The following is a 23,620-nucleotide window of genomic DNA, read 5'->3' as shown; positions in this document are numbered from 1 at the left end:
TATAATTAGGACAGAGTCTGTACTTTTACTAATAAAATTCTGAAATGAATTTTAAAAATAACTAGAAATGTACCTTCATTACAGTCAAATTTTTGTAAGATTTTTTTTGTCTTAGGTTGTATTTATAACCCTGAATTTCCAAAAGTATTAATAAGAATTGAGGGGTACCACATGTTATTTAATAATAAGAACTTTTGAGTAGAAAGTGATCTGTGTCACATAAGAAAACAATCATCCTCCCTGTAGAAGTTGGTCATGGAAAGTTCACTCAATTCATTACTTTCCTTAAAAAGGAAACGGTTCCAACTGTATCTCTCACTGCTGTTCTCCATGTTCTGTATCGTCACTAAAAGTCTTGTCCATATGCTCCTTGTTCTTTTTGGTTCTATGCCTTCCTCTTCTGGCTGTGAGGCGCGTCTCCACGGCAACACGTGTCCAAGCTCAGCTTGGCTTCAAGGGCAGGTCACTGACCCCCCTCTCCAAAATCACTTGCTTTCTTTAGTTTTCTAATCAATAGCTGCACTCTCTTGGACAAGTCACTAGAAACTGTAAATCTATTTTCCTAGAGTATTAGAGAATCTCTCAATTTCCCCCCAGTCCCCAATGTGCAGTGGTTCTAAAAATGCTCCCTCTTGGTGGACCCTCCACTGCATTTATCACATGTTCCTCTTTGTGGGGCTAATACAAGTCTCCCCTGTGGGATGGAGCCTGGCTCACCTCCCAGGCTAGAGGGCGCAGGCGGAGGGAAGGACTCGCTGGTGAGCACTCTACTTGAAAGGCTTCCTGTGATTTGGATTCTTATGATTTTTTTCTTTTTAACAGCTTTATCAAGGTGTGACAGACACAGAATAACCTGCATGCGTTTACACTGTAAAACATACACTTAAATGTGTTCATACGTGTGTTCTGACACATTTATGCAACAGAGAGACCGTTAGCCCAATCGAGACAATGAACATATATAACCACCACCCCCAAAAGCTTCCTTGTCCCCTCTTGCATATCTTTTATTCAAAAATCCTTCCTTTAATTAGGTGGCTATATAATTACAGATTCTTTTGTATGTAAACGATATTTACCTCAGACTTAACCTTGGTTGCCTGATTTTAAATTTCAGCTAGGCCCTCATCTTCCAGCTTTGACTAGGAATCATCTTATTTCCTGAAGAACTATTTTTCAACCTTTCTTCCAACGCAACCAATCCTATCAGTGACTCTTCTCATTATGGGGAGTGATTCTAACACAGCCTTATGGTCAGAATCCTTAGTCTTGTATATGGCTTAACTGAGAGAAGGGTTTCAGCAGATTTTTCCACACAGTCTTTAAAAATAAAAAGCAACTCTTTATAAAACACTGACGCATAAGCAATCACTATACTATGATCATGACATTTTAGAACAAGAGGCACTAATAATCTGACAAGTATTTAAAGAAACAGAAGTTCCCAGGAAAATCAGGCCCATTGATGGTTCACAAAATAACTCACTCAACAAGCATTAACCCCACCCTATCAGCCACACACACATACCCATCCTTGAAGATCACTTCCAAAGAAACCTTCTCAGCCATGACATCTTCAGCAACACTGTAACTATCAGAATACCTACCTGGAGACTGAACACTTTAATATTCAAGGAACAGAACTGTTTGAAACAAACCTTTTATGATCATATATTTTTAAAATGATGACCTTATAAAAAGTGAAGAATGGTGAGCACAGAGAGCATCACATGATAATGATGAAATTCATCAGGCAAAAAAAGGCCAGGCCACAAGATGCAGACGAGATCCCGCAGATTTTACTGGAAGATGGCAGGGACATCACTGCAAATCTCTGGTGATGCGTGAATTGTGACAATTTCCAGTTGTTGATGGAGGGAGGCACGTGGATAAATGTGTGTATGTGTCTGTGTGTGTGTGACTGATGAGCTTTTTGAGAGGCTAAAATATCTGTAAACAATGGGGGAAATGTCTTAATCTAGAACACACCAGTCCCAGACGTTCTGAGAACATTAACTTCCCAGTGAAATTTAATTCCTAGATGATGAGCTGACCTTAAAATCTGAGAATAGTCACACAGCTACTTGGCACTGCTTTCAGAGTAAGTTCTGTGCCCAACTTATCTTGTACCTCCCAGACTGAACAGTCTGTATCCAGACGCTGTTGGGTGAGGAGTGACAGAATTCACAAATGCAGAGGGGAATAAGCCCAGCTGTGATCACAAACACATGAACTGACGAAATGGGGCTATTGCTTTCAAAACAGGCACTTCTGTTTCGTCTGCTCATTTAATAATTGTGAGATGACACTGCAGCCAGAGTGGGACAGACAGAAGGCTGGGAGGGAAGGAAAGAAGCACACCAGTCAGAGGCAGAGACAGTAGTGGTTACCGCATGGCAGGGCCAGGCCATTTGGGTTTGAATGTTGGTGCTAATATATACATATAAAGTTGGACAAATTCTTTAATCTCACTGTGCTTCATAGATAAAATGGAGATATTACCACAGGATCTTCACTGGATCATTCTGAGGCTTAAATAAGTTAATATAAGTAAAGTGCAAAAAATAGTGCCAGGCAAACTATAAGCACGATTCATTGCTATTATTGTTCCAATATTTCTTTCACGCTAATTTGAATTTAACATCCAAATAACTGGAGAGAAATAGGTGAAAATAAAATAATTTGGATCCTAGGTTGCAGGGGATACAAACCCAGCTCAGATTGGATTTCTTAACAGGACTTATGCTAAGAGAACTTAAGGAAGGTGTGCCTCTCAGGAACACGTGGACAGGACGGTGCATGGTGAGCCTCGTACACAGCAGAACCACAGACAAGTCGAACACTCCCAGCCTGCCCCCTCGCTCTTCTCCACGACAGCTTCCCTCTTCACTTTCTCTTTGCAAAGCGGCTTCCTCCTCTCTGAAACCGTGCTGGGAAACACGTTGCTGACACACCATAGGCCGTACATGCTACATTTTAGGAACTCAGAGACGGGTTTACTTTTCTCAGTTCCAGTTTTAAAAACCTGCCCAGGGAAGGCTTCCTACTGCCCATTCCCCAGGCAGCCCCAGAAAGGTCCAGATGGACGACGGGAGGGACAGCTCCCAGTGCAGTGAGGCGGCGGCGCACTCCTAAGCACGCTGGAACTTCTTCTAAGAGGTCTTTACAGGAAGAGAAGATGATATGAGGGCAAAAATAGAGTTCTTCCTCTGAATCAGCGCCTGCCTTCTTCTCTACCAGGTTTCCTCAACTGGCTTTTCTTCTCAAGCTCAGTAAGACTCCAGGAACAAAAGGAAATCTCCCAACTTCCTGATACTTTCCCACACTTGGAACAGAACTGTGTTTGTATGATACTCATTTCTGAATGGGTCTTGCTTGTTATATTATTTGTTTGGTCTAAATTCCAACTGTTGATGCCTAAATTAGTTAGAGGAATCTCATTCTTGGTCCTAACCACGGGTTTCTGTTTTTAAGTTTCAACTTAGAAAATCCTGTCATTTGATTCATGTAGTTGAAATGTCTTTTTCTGCATCTACTGAGATGATCAGATGGTTTTTATTCCTTAATTTGTTAATATGGTATATCACATTGATTGATTTATGTATACTGAAGAATCCTTGCGTTCCTGGGATAAACCCCACTTGATCATGGTGTATGATCCTTTTAATGTGTTGCTGGATTCTGTTTGCTAGTATTTTGTTGAGCATTTTTGCATTACGTTCATCAGTGATATTGGTCTGTAATTTTCTTTTACTGTGATATCTTTGTCTGGTTTTGGTATCAGGGTGATGGTGGCTTTGTAGAATAAATTTGGGAGTGTTCCTCCTTCTGCAATTTTTGGAAGAGTTTGAGAAGGACAGGTGTTAGCTCTTCTCTAAATGTTTGACAGAATTCGCCTGTGAAGCCATCTGGTCCTGGACTTTTGTTTGTTAGAAGATTTTTAATTACAATTTCAATTTCATTACTTCTGATAGGTCTGTTTATGTTTTCTAATTCTTCCTGGTTCAGTCTTGGAAATTCGTACCTTTCCAAAAATTTGTCCATTTCTTTGTGGTTGTCCATTTTATTGACATATAGTTGTTTGCAGTAGTCTCTTATAATCCTTTGTATTTCTGTGGTGTCAGTTGTGCATACACATGCACAACTGTCTACAAGAGACCCACTTCAGACCTAGGGACACATACAGACTGAAAGTGAAGGGATGGAAAAAGATATTCCATGCAAACAGAAATCAAAAGAAAGCTGGAGTAGCAATACTCATATCAGATAAAACAGACTTTAAAATAAAGACTGTTACAAGAGATAAGGAAGGACACTACATAATGATCAAGGGATCAACCCAGGAAGAATATATAGCAATTTTAAGTATTTATGCACCCAACATAGGAGCACTTCAATAAGTAAGACAAATGTTAACAACTATAAAAGGGGAAATCGACAGTAACACAATAGTAAGGGACTTTAACACCCCACTTACGCCAACAAACAGATCATCCAAACAGAAAATAAATAAGGAAACACAAGCTTTAAAATGACACAATAGACCAGTTAGATTTAATTGATATTTATAGGACATTCCACCCAAAAGGGGCAGAATACACTTTCTTCTCAAGTGCACACAGAACATTCTCCAGGATAGATCACATCTTGGGCTACAAATCAAGCCTTGGAAAATTTAAGAAAACTGGTATCGTATCAAGCATCTTTTCTGACCACAACACTATGAGACTGGAAATCAATTACAGGAAAAAAAACCGTAAAAAACACAAATACATGGAGGCTAAACAGTGCACTACTAAATAACCAAGAGATCACCGAAGAAATCAAAGAAGAAATAAAAAAATACATAGAAACAAATGACAACAAAAAACACAACAACCCAAAACCTATGGGATGCCACAAAAGCAGTTCTAAGAGGGAAGTTTATAGCAATTCAATCTCACCTCAAGAAACAAGAAAAATCTCAAGTAAACAATCTAACCTTATACCTAAAGCAACTATAGAAAGAAGAACAAAGAAAACCCAAAGTCAGTAGAACGAACGAAATCATAAAGATCCGAGAAGAAATAAATGAAATAGAAATGAAGAAAACAATAGCAAAGATCAATGAAACTAAAAAAGTTGGTTCTCTGAGAAGATAACAAAACTTTAGCCAGACTCATCAAGAAGAAAAGAGAGAGGATGCAAATCAGTAAAATTAGAAATGAAAAAGGAGAAAACTACATTCTTTTTTGAGCTGCCATTCATCATATCTAATCCAACCAAAAGATGTGCTAAGTTACATGAGATAAGCTTACCCAGTACAACAATCCTATTATATTTATGTTAACACTGAGATCAAAAAGGTTAACTAACTTGTCCAAGGTCACTTAACTGATAAGTCTAGGATTAGGGATTAAACCCAGATCTCTATGACTCCAGCATTATTGGATAATACAGTCTTTATAATCAAGTAATAATGATAATTGTTTAATGCCCTCTTACTATGTATCTGGCACAACAGGAGGAGCTTAGGGTAATTCATTATTGCTAACTAATACATTTATTCCTCACAATAAGCCTATCAAATGGGTACTATTGTCAACCCATTTTACAGATGAGAAAACTTAGCCACAGTTTAGCCTGTCTGAAGTGACACTTAGGTTAAGTGCAACAGCCCAGATTCAAATGTAAGTAAATTTACTCTAGACTCAGGAACCAATTACACTTTCTACAAATGAAACAAAATATAGTATATATACCTATAAAGATAATTGGCTATAACTTCCTAAACTGTGAATTGTCATAAAAATGACATCTGTCCTGTATCATTCAGAAATCGGTATTAAAATCAGGAGCATTATAAAATAATGGAATGTCTAGCCCTATTAATATACTGATATTAATATCAATTGATAGACTTTTCAAAAACTTTATAATTCATTTATTCAAATAAATATACCTTAGAACATTGGCTAAAGAGTTGGGTTTTTAAATCTGTAACAACTAGAACTTTCTTAAAAATAGTTTTAAATCCAAATGACTTACTTTTACAAAAACTAAACACTTAATTAAGTATATACCAAAAATATCAATGATTTAACTGTTGCTTCTGTATATAGTTTTTCCAAAGATGAGCACCACCATGACCATTACCATTACAACTACAGCATTCTTTTTTTTTTTATTCATTCATTTATTTATTTATTTTTGGCTGCACTGGGTCTTCATTGCTGCACTCGGGCTTTCTCTAGTTGCAGCGAGCAGGGGCTACTCTTCATTGCAGTGCGCAGGCTTCTCACTGCGGTGGCTTCTCTTGTTGCGAAGCATGGGCTCTAGGCATGCAGGCTTCAGTAGTTGTGGCACGTGGGCTCAGTAGTTGTGGCTCGTGGGCTCTAGAGTGCAGGCTCAGAAGTTGTGGCGCATGGGCTTAGCTGCTCTGCAGCATGTGGGATCGTCCCAGACCAGGGCTTGAACCCGTGTCCCCTGCAGTGGCAGGCAGATTCTTAACCACTGCACCACCAGGGAAGTCCCACAGCATTCTTTTTAAAATTTGCTTTTCATCCAGAATTTCACATTTTGATTTTTCAGTTCGATATTTAAATTCCACTATTAATCATGAGTCACTTTAGAAGCTATGATAAAATTGAAAAATGATGAATGTCATGTAACAATTTCATTTGAAAAATAAACTGTAGTCACTTTTGAGAAAGCAAATTTCAGGCAGTAAAGCTACATGAAATCAACTTTTGGAAGAGGTAGTAATTTACGAAAAACTAGGGAAGTGACAACTTAAGGCAACTGCTAAATTTTTGATCTCTTAGAACAGACTCTTTGGGTAAGTTTAGAAACTCTCCAAGGTGAGTTGTCTGCTTCAGGTGACTATTTTCCTAATGTACACATAGCAACAGCTATCATATGTGGATTTCCCAAAATGAAATGGAAAACAGTCACTGTTTCCTTTGTCCTACCCAAGCCCCTGAGGCAGACTGTGATCAGATAAGTTATTTCTGTAATTGCCAAACACTTTTGATTTGCAATGAGGAAATGATTGAGGGAACTAGTAACAGAAATACAAAGCATTATAACACACCAGGAAAGTATTAGTTAAGCTTCTTGGCCTGGCAGACGCCAATACAAAATCAAAGCAGGCAATCCTCTGAAGAAATCAACTCTAGTCATTCCTATCTATAAGTAAATCCAAATCAAATTAATAAGGGCATTTACTCCAAGCAAAGTAACTCTAATTTTTCATTTTGTGACATGTCATTTAAAAGACAATACAATGGGTGAGACTTCCTTAAATTGTGAATTAGGTGAAATTATTTTGCCTACTCCTATTTCATTTTCTGTCACATATCATATCTTTCATTCTTGGAAAAGTAATTGCTTTAAAAAAAACCAAGCAACACTTAAAAAAAAAAAAACAGAGTAGAAGGACTTCAAGGTGTTTATCAGAGCCACTGAAAAAATTCTAATTAAAAACATTCAATTACAGCATTCATAGAAGAATCATGAAAACAGTCCCTCAAAGCAATCACCTCCCTTCTCCTAGAATGTTTTACTCTCAAAGAGCTCTCAACTCGTCTCCACTAGGCCAAAGCTAGTTGGTTAAACAACAAACAAACGACTCCTTCCAGGAGTAATTACATTTCAATAACAGACTCTTGAATGTGAAGGTCGATTTAAAGAAATAGATCTCATGTCTGGGATGTAGGCACTATGACAGAACAATGAGTTAGGTGTCTTTTCTGAGCAGAGGGTATTATTGCTCAGTACCTTCTCCAATCACACAATGTGGGTGACTCTAACTTCTCAGCTCCCTAACCTGGCTGACACAGGACCTACTCTGGTGAGGTCTGTTTTTGCTTTGGACCTATTTGTCACTTCATTCTCACTCAAGGAAGAAAAGCTTCAGAGTTTTGACTTTTTCTGAGATAGAATATAAACAAAAGGTGACAGGAAGGAGGAACCCAGAAACAGCTGGTGGTCGAAACGAGATGGTGGAACATACTGTAAAAACAAAACAAACTGCTAAATTGGAATGACAATATCCCACAGATAAAACTCCCACTGGTGCTCCAGTAAACAAAAGCCACACTAGGCACTGTGTCACCAGCATGTTACCAGATGCTCAGTTTTTATCTCATCACATTTCAAGGAAAAATAGAAGTCAGTAGGGAAATCCTACAAGTTTGCTTCATTGAAATACTTTTGTCAGCCAACTCTGCTGTAATAAATCTGTTCTACAAAATAATATCTTTCTACCATCACCATACATACTGGCATTACTCTTCTTTCACAAAGTCTATCCCACTGACATTTTTCTTAAGAATTGCATCAAATGAAACACGTTGATCTAAGGTTTTGTTTATGTAACTCACAGGTAAAAAAATGTCAGCATTTAAAGTATATGAAGTATATGAAAGCACCAGATGAAGTCTAAAAACGGCTCTTTCCTGCCAGCTTATTTGCTGGGTCATATGACTTTCATCAGCTTTTAAGTGAGCTGGATACCACCTAACCTTACACACAGGATAACTGAGGATGAATGATCAAACCTGAAACTGCTTTAAATCCTGAAGGATAGCCTCGTACTCAGTAAAAGGCAGTTTGGATGGGGTTTTTTTTTTAATTTTTTCTTTGTTTTATGAATTAAATGAAGGGCAAACTCAAGGGTTCTTTTTACTTCTTTCTTACCAAATATGGCAAAGTCATTCATAACAAAGCTAAAATGTGAAAATCTGCCTATCCACCACGGCCTTTAATGGTCACAGTTATTTGTTGAATGATCCTGGGATGAAATTTCAAAGACAAGGGTTGTGGTAGGACCTGGCCCCGCTCACCAATGGGCCAGCACCAGTCATGAGACACCCCCCCCCCCGGGGCTGCACACCAAGCTGGATGGGATCCAACCCTGCCCACTAGTGGGCATGCAGCCACTGCACAAGGGAGGGCCTGGCAGTCAACTGGGCCAGGGGCCAGCCTCACCTACCAGCACACCCATAGTAGTCAGTCCCACCACAACAGAAGGACCCATGCAGTCCACACAGGGGGCACCCCTAGAGTGTATAGCTCTGGTGACAAGAGGGGAGTGTGCTGCTGAGTCCCACAGGACATCTCCTACATAAGGTCATTTCCCCAAGATTGGGACATGTAACTGACTGACCTAACACACAGAAACAAACACACAGAATTAGGCAAAATGAGGGGACAGAGAAATAGGTTCCAAAGACAGGAAGAAGACATAACCCCAGAAGAAGAACTATGTGAAGTGGAGGTAAGCAATCTACCTGATAAAGAGTCTGGGGTAATGATCATCAAGATGCTCAACAAACTCAGAGAAGAATGGATGAACGAAGTGAAAAGTTTAACAAAGAGTTAGAAAATGTAAAGAAGAACCAAACAGAGCTGAAGAAAACAATAACTGATATAAAAAAATACACTAGAAGGAATCAACAGTAGACTGATACAGAGGAACAGGTAAGTGAACCAGAAGACAGAGTAGTGGAAATCACCCAAGCTGAACAGAAAAAAGAATTTTTTAAAATAAGGATAGTTTCAGGCACCTGTGAGACAACGTCAAGCCTACTAAAATTCACGTTATGGGGATCCCAGCAGGAAGAGACAGAAAAAAGGGCAGAAGAAATTTATTATTATTTAAAGAAATAATAGCTGAAAACATCCCCAATCTGGGGAAGGAAACAGACATCCAAGTCCAAGAGGAAGAAAGAGTCCCAAACAAGATGAATCCAAAGTGGTCCATAGCAAGACACATTATAACTAAAATGGCAAAAATTAAAGAGAAAGATAAAATCTTAAAAGCAGCAGGAGGGAAAGCACTAGTTACATACAAGGGAACTTCCACAAGACTGCTAGCTGACTCTTCAGCAGAAATTTTGCAGGCCAGAAGGGAGTAGCACAATATATTCAAAGTGATGAAAGGGAAAAACTACAAGCAACAGTACTCTACCCAGCAAGGCTATGATTCAGATCTGAAGAAGAGATAAAGAGTTTTACAAACAAGCAAAATCTACAAGAGCAGGGAACTTTAACACTCCACTTACGTCAATGAACACATCATCCAGACAGAAAATCAGGAAGGAAACACTGGTCTTAAATGACACATTACACCAAGTAATTATATATATATAAAACATTCCATTCAAAAGCAGTAAAATACATTCTTTTCAAGTGCAAATGGAATACTCTCCAGGACAGACCACTTGTGAGGCCACAAAACAAGTCTTAACAAATTTAAGAATATTGAAATCTCATAAGGCATCTTTTCCAACCAGAACACTATGAGATTAGAAATCAACTACAAGAAACAAACTGCAAAAAACACAAACACATGGAGTCTAAACAATATGCTACAAACAAACCAATGGGTCAATGAAAAAATCAAAGGGGAAATTTAAAAATATCTTTAGAAAAATGAACATGAAACATAGTGTTCCAAAATCTATGGGATGTAGGGCAAGTAGCTCTAAGAGGGAGGTTTATAGCAATACAAGCCTACCTCGGGAAACAAGAAAAGTCTCAAATAAATAACCTTATATCTAAAGGAATTAAAAAAAACCAAAACCCAAAGTTAGTAGAAGGAAAGAACTAATAAAGATCAGAGCAGAACTAAATGAAACAGAGACTACAAAAACAAAAGATCAATGACACTAAAAACTGCTTCTTAGAAAAAAATCTAAAAAATTGATAAACCGGGCTTCCCTGGTGGCACAGTGGTTGAGGGTCCGCCTGCCGATGCGGGGGGCAAGGGTTCGTGCCCCGGTCCAGGAGGATCCCACATGCTGCAGAGCGGCTGGGCCCATGAGCCATGGCCGCTGAGCCTGTGCTCCGCAACGGGAGCGGCCACAACAGTGAGAGGCCCACATACTGCAAAAGGAAAAAAAAAAAAAATACCAGAAATACAAAGGAGCATAAGAGATTACTATGAACAATTATACTCCAATAAAATGGACAACTAAAGGAAATGGACAAATTCTTAAAAATGGACAATCTTCCAAGACTGAATCAAGAACAGACCAATTACCCTAAGGAAATTTAATCAGTTAAAAAAAAAAAAACCTCCCACCAAAAACCATCCAGGACTAGAGAGTTTCACAGGTGAATTCCAACAAACATTTAAAAAGGAGTTAACATCTATTCTTCTTCAACTATTCCAAAAAAATTGAAGAGGAAGGAATACTTCCATACTCATTCTATGAGGCCAGGATCACCTTGATACCAAAACCAGACAAAGGTATCACAAAAAAAGAAAATTATAGGCCAATATCACTGATGAACATAGATGCAAAAATTCTTAACAAAATATTAGCAAACTGAATTCAATAATACATTAAAAGAATGATACGCCATGATTAAGATCGCTCTATCTGCAAATCAATCAATGTGATACACCACATTAAATAACTGAAGGAAAAATCATACTATCATCTCAAAAGATGCAAAAAAAGCTTTTGACAAAATTCAACCCATGTACAGTAAAAACTCTCAACAAAATGGGTATAGAAGATACCACACCTCAACATAATAAAATGAAAATGCAGCCTACTGAATAGGAGAAAATACTTGCATATGATATATTCCATAAGGGGTTAATACCCAAAATAAACAAAAAACTCATACAACTCAACAGCAAAAAACAACCCAATTGAAAAATGAGCAGAGGACCTGAATAGACACTTTTCCAAAAAAGACATACAGATGTCCAACAGACACATGATAAGATGCTCAACATCACTAATCACAAGGGAAATGCAAATCAAAACCACATGAGATATTACTTCACACGTGTCTGAACAGCTGGCTGTCTATTAATAAAAAAACAAGTGACAAGTGCTGAGAGGATGTGGAGAAAAGGGAACCGTCATACACTGTTGGTGGGACTGTAAATTAGTACAGCCACTACAAAAAACAATATGGAGAGTCCTAAATCAATTGAAAATACAACTACTTTATTATTCACCAATTTCACTTCTGGGTATTTACCTGAAGAAAACAAAAACACTAATTCAAAAAGATACATGCACTCCTATGTTCACGGCAGCATTATTTACACTAGCCAAGATATGGAAGCAACTTAAGTGTCCATCAACGGATGAATGGATAAAGAAGATATGAGATAGACACACATAATGGAATATTACTCAGCCATAAAAAAGAAGGAAATCTTGCCATTTGCAATAACATGGATGGACCTAGAGGGTATTATGCTAAATGAAATAAGTCAGACAAAGAAAGACAAATATCATATGATTTCACTCATACGTGGAATCTAAACAACAAAATAAATGAACAAACATTATAAAACAGAAACAGACTCATAGATACAGAGAACAAACTGGTAGTTGCCGGAGGGGAGGGTGTGAGGGATAAATGAAGTATTTGAGGAAGATTAAGAGGTTACAGACTTCTAGCTATCAAATAAGTCACTGAATGTAATGTACAGCATAAGAAATATAGTCAATAATATTGTAATAACTTTGGTGACAGATGTTAACTAGACTTATCATGATCATTTTGTAATCTATAAAAATATTGCATCACTATGATGCACACCTGAAACTAATATTGTAAGTCATTATACTTCAGTAAAAAATTAAAATCAATTAAAAAAAAGACAAAAACAAGGGTCCTGTAAATTTCAACTGTGGTAAATATGTTTACTAAAAACCCTTGGAATATTAATCTAAAACTAGAGTAACGGGCTTCCCTAGTGGCGCAGTGGTTGAGAGTCCGCCTGCCAACGCAGGGTACGCGAGTTCGTGACCCGGTCTAGGAGGATCCCACATGCCGCGGAGCGGCTGGGCCCGTGAGCCATGGCCGCTGAGCCTGCGCGTCCGGAGCCTGTGCTCCGAAACCAGAGAGGCCACACAGTGAGAGGCCCGCGTACCACAAAAAAAAAAAAAAAAAAAAATCAAGTAATCAGCTCAATAGATGCAGAAAAAGCATTTGAAAAAAATCAATAATCCTTCACAATAAAAATGCCCAGAAAACTAAGAACAGAAGTGAACTTCTTAAACTTGACAAAGGGCAATTCTGAAATAAAACTACAGCTAACAACATACTTTATGGTGAAAGATTGAATAAGTTCCCCTGAGACAGGGAACAATGAAAAGATAACTGCTCTTAACCCATCTATTAAATGAGCAGGAGTGTATGTGTATGTGTATGTGTGTGTGTGTGTGTGTGTGTGATTGTGATAAAATTCACCACTGTAATCTTAGAGTGTACAATTCAGTGGCATTCAGTGCATTCACAATACTATGTAACCGTCACCACTATGTAGTTCCAGAATTTCTCATCACCACAAAAGGAAATCCTGTACTCCCCATTCTCTGCTCCCTCCAGCCCTAGGCAACCACTAATCTAATATCTGTCTCTATGGATTTGCCTCTTCTGGCTATTTCCTATAAATAGAATCATACAATATGTGGCCTCTTTCACTGAGTATAATGTTTTCAAGGTTCACCCATGTTGTGACATATATCAGTACTTCATTCCTTTTTATGGCCGAACAATATTCCACTGTATGGAGAGACCACATTTTGCTTATCCAGTCATCTGTTGAGGGACAGGTGTGTGTATTTTAACAGAAAGATAGCCTTTATCCTCAAGGAATGAATGTCTATGGTGGGATTTCAAGCATAACATCAAACTGGAGATAAGAGAGTTGGCAGCAAGGGCCTTTCTCAAAACTTTCAAGTCACAATTTAGAAATCACTTGTTCTGTGACTAGCTCTGTGGGAGTGGCAATGAGGCGGGATGTCTAATGGTACATGCTCCCCACAGGTGTCAAGGCTTCCAAACCACTTCTGCCTGGTAGGGAGGTTACTACAGGACGGCATCTGGCAGGCTCTTGGAATCAAAGCTTACATCTCAGGCTACTCACCCCCCATTTCACTGGGGGAGGACATGTGATAAGAATAACTAGGTTTCCACACACAGACTGTTTGCACAAGCATAAAGGAAGGGAGGATCTGAGTGATCCCCTGGATAATTTAACCCCCAGGTCAGCCCAACTGCTGTCTTGGGTTCTCTCCATAACATATATACACACATAAAATTAATTACGCAGCTTCTAATAATGCACCGAATAGGTCTTCTTAAAGGTAGTTAAATCAGTCCAGTTTGAAAGCATTTGGCTGGGCCAAGCTTTCTTTGTGAGGCTAAGTACTGTAGTGGTTCAGAACAAAGGCTTTAGAATCAGGTAGACCTACATTCAAATAGTGCCTCTGCTACCATTAGCTCTGGGAATTTAAACAGGAGATACAACCTCAATTTCTTCACCTATAAACTGGGAACAGTAGTTAACAGTACCAAACTCAGTGTATTCTTACCACCATATGTGAAGCATGCAGCAGGGTGCCTAGGAGAAGCAATTTTTAATGTGATTATTAAAAATCACCGTCATCAACGTTTACTGAGATTTTATGAAAGGACAGACTAAGGATCGCAACTGCCAACTCTACGTTATTCGATACAATTAAACCATGAGCTTAAATGGTTCAAATTTATCCCATCATCTTACATTCCTCTAGATTTCATCCAGTAGCTGAATTTGGGGGAGGAAAAGAAAAAGGACCCACCCAAAACTTCCCCAGTTGAAGACATTTTTATTTCGGTACGCACCTGAGTCCCTGGCAGGATGGGCCTGTCCTCCGCAGGAGGACGTGTCCTCCCCCTCCTTTGGGAGAGGATGGGGGCCCTGCCCTGAGGGGGCAGCTGGGGGATGAGGCAAAGGGCTCTGTGACAGTGATGGGTCACAATGAGGCAAAGGGCTGTGTGACAGTCATAGGTCACAAAGGGCATCAGAGGATAAACAGGCTGTGCCAGGGGGTTAGGCTGAGAAAGTGGTTACTTCTCTCACTAGGACTGAAGTTCACCACAGCCTCTTGGGGAGATAAAAAGCCAGAAGCAGAAGTGAGGGGAGGCAGAGGGGGAGCCTACCATACCTCTCTACACACTTGAGGAGATTCAGCCTGGGGTCCAGGCGCCCTACAGCGTCCCCGCTGTGATCATCTGTGCCCCTACCCACACCCCTGCCTCTGAGAGACCCTGAGGCAAAGGTGGGGGCCTGTGGGGCGGGCTCGGAAGACCTGCCGTAGGGCCGCTGGTGTGTGACCTACGAGCACTGCAGCTCGATCTTCTGCCAGTGAGGCCGAGGGAGCGAAGAGCCAGGGGCCCACCTTAACCGCGCTGCCTGTCGTGATCAAAGACAGCCATGAGTGGGGACTCTCTGCTCCCGTATCATACGGCGCAGAGCAGCACCGGGGTGGGCCTGTTCAACACCACCACGGGGAAGCTGCAGCAGCAACTGCGCAACGGCGAATACGACATATTCAAGGACGCACAGATATTCGAGAGCGACTTTATCCAGATCACAAAGAGGGGAGACCTGACTGACGTGCACAACTGTGTCTGCATGGTGACCGTGGGCATCGCATGCAGCAGCCCCGTCCTCCCACTCCCAGACACCATGCTGCTGGCCCGATGGGCCACCGGCTGTGAAGAGCATGCTGAGCACAGCCAGGTCGCCAAGGGCAAGAGCCACGAGGCTGCAAAGACCTTAGAGCTCACCAGGCTCCTTCCCCTGAAGTTAGTGAGCATCTCCACTCACAATCGTGAGAAACAACAGCTGCGCGTGAAGTTTGCCACTGGTCGCTCCTGGTACCTGCAGCTGTGTGCCCCTCTGGACGCGCAGGAAGCCCTCTTCACCTCTTGGGAAGAGCTGATTTACCTCCTGCGACCACCAGTGGAGGGTCTCAGCCGCACCTACGCCGTTCCAGCCTGGGACATGACCTGCCTGCCTGTGTTCGAGGAGGAGGAGGACGGCAGGAGCCCGGCAGTGGAGGATTTCCAAGGCAAGTGGGATCAGGACCAGGTGAGCATCTGCAGCCTCCACACGTGCTCTGAGCTGGCCGGGGCCACGTCTGCAGCTTTTGCTGGTGGGGAGGGGATCCAACTGGACTCCCACAAGCCCGATACCATGCCCGATGTGGCCACTGCAAAAGCAAAACCTACAGTGCTTGGCAAAGCGTCAGCATCGCGGGCAACGACAAAGGTGGAGACAGCAGGGGTGGCAGGAGGCACCGCAGCGGGTGCTTCGAGCGTGGCAGTGATCAAGTCTCCTGCCCCTGAAGAGCAGAGCACGGCCACAGCAGCCACAGCCGGCAACGGTCCAGGAGGAAGCAAAACCAACATAGCCACTGGGGGCACTGCCAGAACATCCCGGAGGAGCAGGAAAACGGTGCTGCGAACAATTCAGGGTATGCTTGGCAGGTGCCGCGAACTATTCAGGGTATGCTTCCAGCACGTCCACCAGCCTCTCCCCAGAGGCCGGCGTGACTGTGGTCGGAGCAGAACCCACCAGCAAGACTGCTGAAGGAAGAGCCGACGAGGAGGGCGAGGGGACCCTCATCTCCACCTTGCCACAGGAAGGCAAAGTGAGTGAACAGGATGGCAGCTCACAGAGGGTGTCCCAGGCCCGCAAGGGAAGAAGGGAGAGAAGGGAGCACTGGGGAGAGGACAGAGCTCTTACGAGCCCCTCGCTCTGCAGTTCAGTGGAAAGCCACCACAAGGCAGCGGGGAACAAGACCATCCAGAAAGCAGCTGGCCCGTGCTCAGGCGGCCGCAGAGCCACTAGAGATGACCAAAAGGACAAAGGCCACGGCAGCCCGGGGGGCAGCGAGCAGGGCACTGCTCACAAAGGCATCAGCCGTGCTCCCATCACCATCGAGTCCAGGACCTCGCACAAATCGGGCAGGAGCTTATCTACAGCGAGTTCAGGTCCCACCACCGAGAGACTCAGCAGGATCAGCTCCTTCTTCAGGAACGTCAGAGCCAGTCTTACTACAAAGACAGTGGCCTCCTCAGGTGATAAATATGTGAGCATCCTGGCGAAGCCAGTGGAAGGGACCCGAATGGAAGCCATCGTAGAGACAGCAGAGAGTGGCCAGGGGCTGGAGATCACTGGAGGTGTGACATCTGAGACCATGGAGCCAGTGACAGCTGAAGCCCATCAATAGGACCTAGAGCTGGGAGCTGCAAAGGGGACCAGGGCTCAGGGAAATACCCCTGGAGAGCCCATTTCAGCTTCCTTACTGCAATTTAAATAAAAAACCAAACAATCTGAGAATGCATGCAGTGTTTTGTCTGAATTTCTAGGTCCCGAAGCCCAGCCGTAGCCTCACAGTGGATTCTGTGATGTCAGCTGTGCCACAGTCTGAGACCCAGTGTCCAGTCAAGGGCAGCCCCACCTCACACACATGCTCCGCGCCAACAGCAGTGCTGCATCTGGCCTCCACTCCTTTCTGGCTTTGCCCCCCAGGGCCATGGCTCAAAGTCAGACTGTGGTCTGGGAAGCTCTCCTTCACTATCCCCCTATTCTTTTTATAAATGCTTATTGCCCCTGAAGGTCTGTAAACAAAGCAAGAACAGGACTCATGTCCCCTCGGGCTATTCAGTGGACAGAAATAAGTATTAGCTAGCAATCAGAACCGCAAGCACTCTCACCTAGACTTAGCCGTTCCCTGCCCAGGTATTAGCTCGCAATCAGAACAGCAAGTATTAGCTAGTGTGCCATCGTAAGCATACCACTCGATGACATTTCACAAGATAAGCAACCCCACGAAACTAGCACCTGGCGAAGAATCAGAACATCACTGCAACTCTGGAAGTGCCCCCTTGCAGTCACTCAAGGGTAACCACCACCCTAGCTTCCAACACCATAGATGAATGTTGTTTGCTTTTTCAACTTTACATACTGGAATCACGTAGTATGTACTCTTTGACTCTGGTTTCTTTCCCTTAACATTATATTTATGAGGTTTCTGCATGACTTTCCTGGCGATCGTCCATTTATTTTCACTGCTATACAGTATTCCACTGTGTGATGATACTACAACTTATTTTGTTATTGATTTAAGTTATTATCAGTTTGGGGCTATTAAAAATAGTGCTATTATGAACATTTATATACAGATCTGTTGGTAAAAATATACATAAACTTCTGTTCAGCATATACCTAGGAATGGAATTGAATATGCATACGTTCAGCTTCTGATTATACTGCCAAGCTATTTTCCTTCCAAAATGACTGTGGAAATAATAATTCCCACCAGGAACATATTACAGTCCTGGTTGTTCCACATCCTTGCCAACATTTGATACTGTTTAGCTCTTTCCTTTTAGCCATTCAGATGGGATATAGTGACTTTTCTCCCTTTTTCATGATAAAAATATACTTAAAAATATATAATTGGGCTTCCCTGGTGGCGCAGTGGTTGAGAGTCCGCCTGCCGATGCAGGGGACATGGGTTCGTGACCCGGTCCGGGAGGATCCCACATGCCGTGGAGCGGCTGGGCCCGTGAGCTGTGGCCGCTGAGCCTGTGCGTCCGGAGCCTGTGCTCCGTAACAGGAGAGGCCACAGCAGTGAGAGGCCCGCGTACCACAAAAAAAAAAAAAAAAAAACAAGAATAATGGCAGATAATTATGAGTTTAATTCTTATGTATATGACTCAAGTTCAAAAAATCGAGTATATATGTATTGGTAATTGAAATGTTTTTCTTCTACATGAATTAAGAAATAGCTAATCACAATCACATACAATTTCTATTTACAGTGGGCCTTTTCAGTGAAAATAAAAATAGAATTCATTGAACTTATTTGGACCCTCCTTTTTAAAAAGCAGTTTGAATAGATATCTAAGAAAACATTAGTTTTAAATATTATTTAAGAGCGGAAAACATTTGAATAAGAATACATATCCAATTTCATTTTATTTATGAATTATGAATTTTTGCTTTATTCTAATGTCTTTCCAAGGGAAGGCAGGTGGCATTCCCATAATCAAGTAAGGTTTCACTCTAGTGTCCTCAATGAAGAAGTTTCTAGTGATCCCAGCAGAAGGACTAACAATGAAGATTTTCTATCTGGTGGTGCAAACAGAGAGGATTAAGAATAGGAACCAGAGATGAGGTTCTGAGCTTAACCATTCCTAGTGAATATAAATGAGACCTACACCTTGTTTCTTCGAGTATATGATTTCCTTCACTACCATGGGTTTATCAATTTAACTCGTATCTAGCCAGATGACAAGCTAGCTTTTACCTCTAAAGTTACTGACAACAATGTGTACGATCTAGAAGTAATCCAACAGAAATCTCTGGCATTTGAGTAGAGTTAGTAGTCCATGTATGAATTAATGTTGCATCCACAAATAATGTATTACTAGCCAGAAAGCATTTTCAACACAAATTGTTATATGAGAATCTTTTAAGAGACTTTAATGTTTTAACTCTGGAGCTGAAATTAAGACACTAAGCATGTTTGTGTGTGCATGATAAGCCTTGCAATGGTAGCTTTCATATCTATTTATTTTCATGATAGCTTTTAGAAACTGATTCTCCCCACCCCTCCCCTAGACCTTCTAAATAGCCTAACACATTCATTCAATTTGGAAATGTATCTTGGCAAAAAGTTCTCCCCACCCACCCAATTTATAACAGAGCCTCAAAGTAAAATTGTTTAGAAATCAGACCCATAAGGGAAGATTATTCTATCTGCCAAGGTAATGCTACGTGCTATTGTTTACACACACCTTTTTGTTGATAGTTACCCTGGAACTCAAGAAGCCACACTGTCCTCTGGGGAAATAAGATTAATCACATGTGATGATATGCTGACATGCTGTTATAGAGTATTTCAGTGATATCATAGCTATAACCATCTTAACTTTCAGATGAATACATTTTGTTCCTACATTTTGTTCCTAGGAGGTTTTAAAGGGATGATATAAGCATGGTATCAAGGTTTTATTTAGCAATGGACACTAAAAACAGTTACATGCACAGACATTATCCCATTTTTAATATCTTTGGCAGCAAGGCCCTGCTGTAGATTTAGTTCTCATTCATTCATTTATTCAATTTTCTTTTTCTACTAGAGAAAAACTGAGACCTTTTAATGAAAAAACACAGTAAACTTATAGTATATAGACATCTTTAATGTCCATTTCTTCTTTCTCTTCACCTTCAGCTTTGCCCACTCACTCACCCCTCCCCTGTCTCAACACTAAAGTCATGAAATCATAACCACAGAGACTGAGAAAAATATTCAAGGTAGTGAGGACTCCATGGACATTTCTTCCCCTTGTGCTGATTCCTAGTTCTTCTCCATGGAAATAGTTTCTTTTTTTTTTTTTTCAACAAACACTGGTTGGCATATGACAATGTAAACAAAATTTTGCCCAAGGTTTGTTGTATACATTCAAAGTCTATCATATGACTATATCAATAAAGTGCCCCGGAGTTGAGAATACCTCAATGTTCCTGGGGTTAAAAATTCAGTAACATTTCTAAGGCACTTATACACTGAATATCTCATATCACTGAGGTATCTTAATAAATCATTTTTTATTACAGAGGTAAGGAAACAAGATATAAATCTATGGTAAAAGTACATTAATATATGTTTTTCTTTCATTAATGAAAAAGTATTTATTGAGATTCAACCAAATGTAGATCATTATGCTAGGAACCACGTGCAGGAGAAGGGCAGCGTCAGAGAGGTTGAAAATATTACTGCAACACTGAAAAATTCCAAAATAATTTACAGTCTGGGGTGGGGGAGAGATTAAAATGGATGAAAGGTTAATTATTAGTGTAACATAACATTATTTAGTAGGTAAGAATATGTATTTGAATCCGGGCTTCACCAATTTTAGCTGGTGGCTTTCATTTAAATTCTCTGAGATGCTTCCTCACCTGCAAAATGAGGATAAGAAGAGCACCTTTCCCATGGAGTTCGAGGATTAAATAAGAAAAAGCTCTTAGCACAATGCTTGGCACTTAGTGGGCACTAATGTAGACAAGGTCATAAGCACTTGGAAATGGAGTAGAGGTACACTGGAACAGAGCAGTTCAAAGAGAACTTCAGACATGAGGGAAGACTTCAGCAGGAACTTGAAAGATGCTTAGGATATGAGTAGGCAGAGATGACGGGATACTGTCACAGTCTGGGGGCACGGAGCAACAGAGGAAGGACAAACGTGTTATGTGTGCTGGACCAGTGCAACTAGAGTGAAGGCGTGCACTGAAGTTTACTAGGATGTAATACCGGAAAAGAAAGCAGAGGCCACATTATGAGGAACTTTGAATAAAAGGCAAAATAATCTGTACTTTATCGTAACAGGGAGTAATTAGAGGTTGCTGACTTTGCATATTTATCAAAAGTATTCACGTAAATTTATGAAATTTACCCTTTGACAACAAACTTCCAAAAATAAAGTCCACAATGGTAATTAGAATAACTGACCTGTTTAGAAGCGTTTTTAGATTTTCTAAACCATAAATCACAGTCATGTCTCTGCTGTGTCTCATTCCATTTCAGATAAATGTACAGGGCTCTTTGACTTTCAATGGAAAATATGATAGTTACCCTACTTTTACCTAAGAAACTAAGAAACTAAACATGCCTGGCCTACTGAGGTCTCTAAGTAGAGGAGAATAACACAATGGTAAAAAGAAATTACTTAGTGAGTCAACTGTGTGCCTAGTCTTGAAAAAAATGTCTTCAGCCTTACATCACTCTGAACACAAGCCAGCTATCATCAGATCTCATTAATTAGATAAGCAGACCAAATTAAATTTCATAATACTTAACTCAAAGTGATTTTAGGGTATACCAAAGATTCCAATGTATAGTTTATATCTTTTGAAATATTTTAAAAAATAAACTAATGGAAGTTTTTAGTTTTAAAATTCCAGAACTCTTAAAAATTTCAAATCCAAAACCTAATACAAGCTTCCATGTATAGCATTTCAGATTTTAAAATATATTCTTTTTAATTGTGATTAACAATAAATATTAAAGTATGGCATATATGTCCTTCTTCAGACATCATAATGAGATAAATGAGTAATTTTGGGTCTTGGTAGAAATTCCTCTATTATTCTAAAATAAAAGTTCAGTAGTAGATGTACAGAATCATGGATCCTCTCTGACCTGGATTCATTATTTTCTTTTCCGTCAGTATAGATATGGCTCAGGACCAAATCTAAAAATTTATATAAGGTATATCTAAATATAGATATAGGAAAGCACTTATCCTCTTTTACCAATGAAAACAGCTTTCAGCTCCAGTGCCCAGTCTTGCAGCTGGGAATTATAACACTGAAAGTTAGAAATGGCAAGAGACAAAACCGTGGAGGAAACAGTTTGGGGTTGGGGTGTTTTTTAATACCTCCAATTCCACGCATCAGCCTCCTGAAAGAACAAGGCTACATTTTACGGTATCTTAGATCTTTAATGTAGAGAGCCTTGTGTTCAGGAAGCACATTTCTGCCTTTCTTTCAATCAGTCCTAGTTATCAAATTCTCTGTAAATTAACTGAAGTCAATCTGATGAATTAAATAATACTCACAAGATTCAAATGAGTGATGATAACATAAGTTATCAATACACCTTGGGAGGGCATGGGGACTGAGGGATCCGTATTTTAATAGATATGTTTTCAGATGAACTGCTTTAACCATTAGTGAAAGAATTTAAGTGCTGACTCTAAAAGCCAGGAGGGTACTAGGGGAGAGATGCTTTCTAACAGAATCCCCTTGAATCAAATCATTCAGACAACCCAGTCATCCTACCGGTCAGGTCAGCACTGCCTGAGGATAAAGGAACCATAACCCTACCCGCCAACTGAGCACTAGGTAAAGGGTCATCACCAATTCCTCGAATCCAGGCACCTCTGTATACATAGCTTAATGGTCTGTATGGGAAGGACCTCTGTTCCTATTCAGTTCAGTTCCACAGCCATTTACTAAGCAGCCAAGAGCAGCAAATAAAGCACTACGTGAGCTAATTCGGGGCTGCAGTTCTCTGCCTGGCTACCTAGTGACATGATGACCTGCTGCTGTCAATCGTGGGAAAGGAGAGCAGTTGTGATTAATAGAAAAGGCACTGCTCATCCCTGGAAAGTTATTTAAGTTCTTCTTCATCTGGATGGCCAAAATCTCAGGAAATTCCCGGCATGGCTTGTGTGTGAACATGCAGTACTATGAACAAAGGTTAAGCCCCACCCATGGGCAGGGTAAGCGGTCCGTCCTCTCCTGAGGCCACAGCAACTACTGCTCCTGACTGCCCCTCCACCAGCCCACAAGTGTGTCCTTGAACTGCAAGAGGAATTTTGGAAGAGGCTTTGCAGAATAGCTGTAACCTGGTGGAGGTCACCTCAACAGCTCTAATCTTAAAAGAGCTGAGTAAAATAAAATATTACTAGATCGAAAACTTCTTGAGTGCAACAACTATATTTTATAATCCATTGTGACATTCAGCATAATCCCTGATATCTAACGTTCATTGAGCAAATAAGTGAAAACTTGAAGAGACTGGAAAAGGAGGACTTGTTGAGAGCAGTTAGGCTAACTGGATTGGGAATTTTAAACTGGTTTAGCATCCAGATCTTTTATGCAACTGAAATCTTTTAAGATCAAAGGGTAAAACAGAGAAAGAGCAAGTGTGGAAAAAAGATGAGTCAGGAACTTCTGGCCCCTCTCCTCCCATCCCCCTCGCCTCTACTGGTGGCCCTGAGGCATCCCCTGAAACCTTCAGGATTTCTCAGA

The 23,620-nt window shown here is 40.7% G+C and overlaps 1 protein-coding gene and 1 long non-coding RNA gene across 4 annotated transcripts in view; one reads left to right on the top strand and one right to left on the bottom strand.

The window, feature by feature from the left end:
- LOC307186600 overlaps positions 1–23,620 on the bottom strand; it is a 429,363-nt gene that overhangs the window by 172,443 nt on the left and 233,300 nt on the right. The window lies entirely within an intron of this gene.
- LOC307194231 (Golgi-associated RAB2 interactor protein 4-like) lies at positions 15,043–17,033 on the top strand. Its single transcript, XM_079937174.1, has 2 exons — positions 15,043–16,265; positions 16,297–17,033. Exons 1-2 carry the CDS (start codon positions 15,221–15,223, stop codon positions 17,022–17,024), a joined length of 1,773 nt encoding a protein of 590 aa, XP_079793300.1. The 5' UTR covers positions 15,043–15,220; the 3' UTR covers positions 17,025–17,033.

The sequence above is a fragment of the Stenella coeruleoalba genome (assembly GCF_951394435.1).
Source record: "Stenella coeruleoalba genome assembly, chromosome: 1".
NCBI lineage: Eukaryota > Metazoa > Chordata > Mammalia > Artiodactyla > Delphinidae > Stenella > Stenella coeruleoalba.
The sequence above is the reverse complement of the archived record's forward strand: the minus strand, read 5'-3'. Positions and strand labels throughout refer to the sequence as shown.

Bases quoted from the DNA above. Each gene is read 5' to 3' on its own strand.
- LOC307194231 (XM_079937174.1), top strand. From the start codon at position 15,221: ATGAGTGGGGACTCTCTGCTCCCGTATCATACGGCGCAGAGCAGCACC. The intron at 16,266-16,296 runs GTATGCTTGGCA...CGAACTATTCAG, and splicing joins GGTGCTGCGAACAATTCAGG to GGTATGCTTCCAGCACGTCC.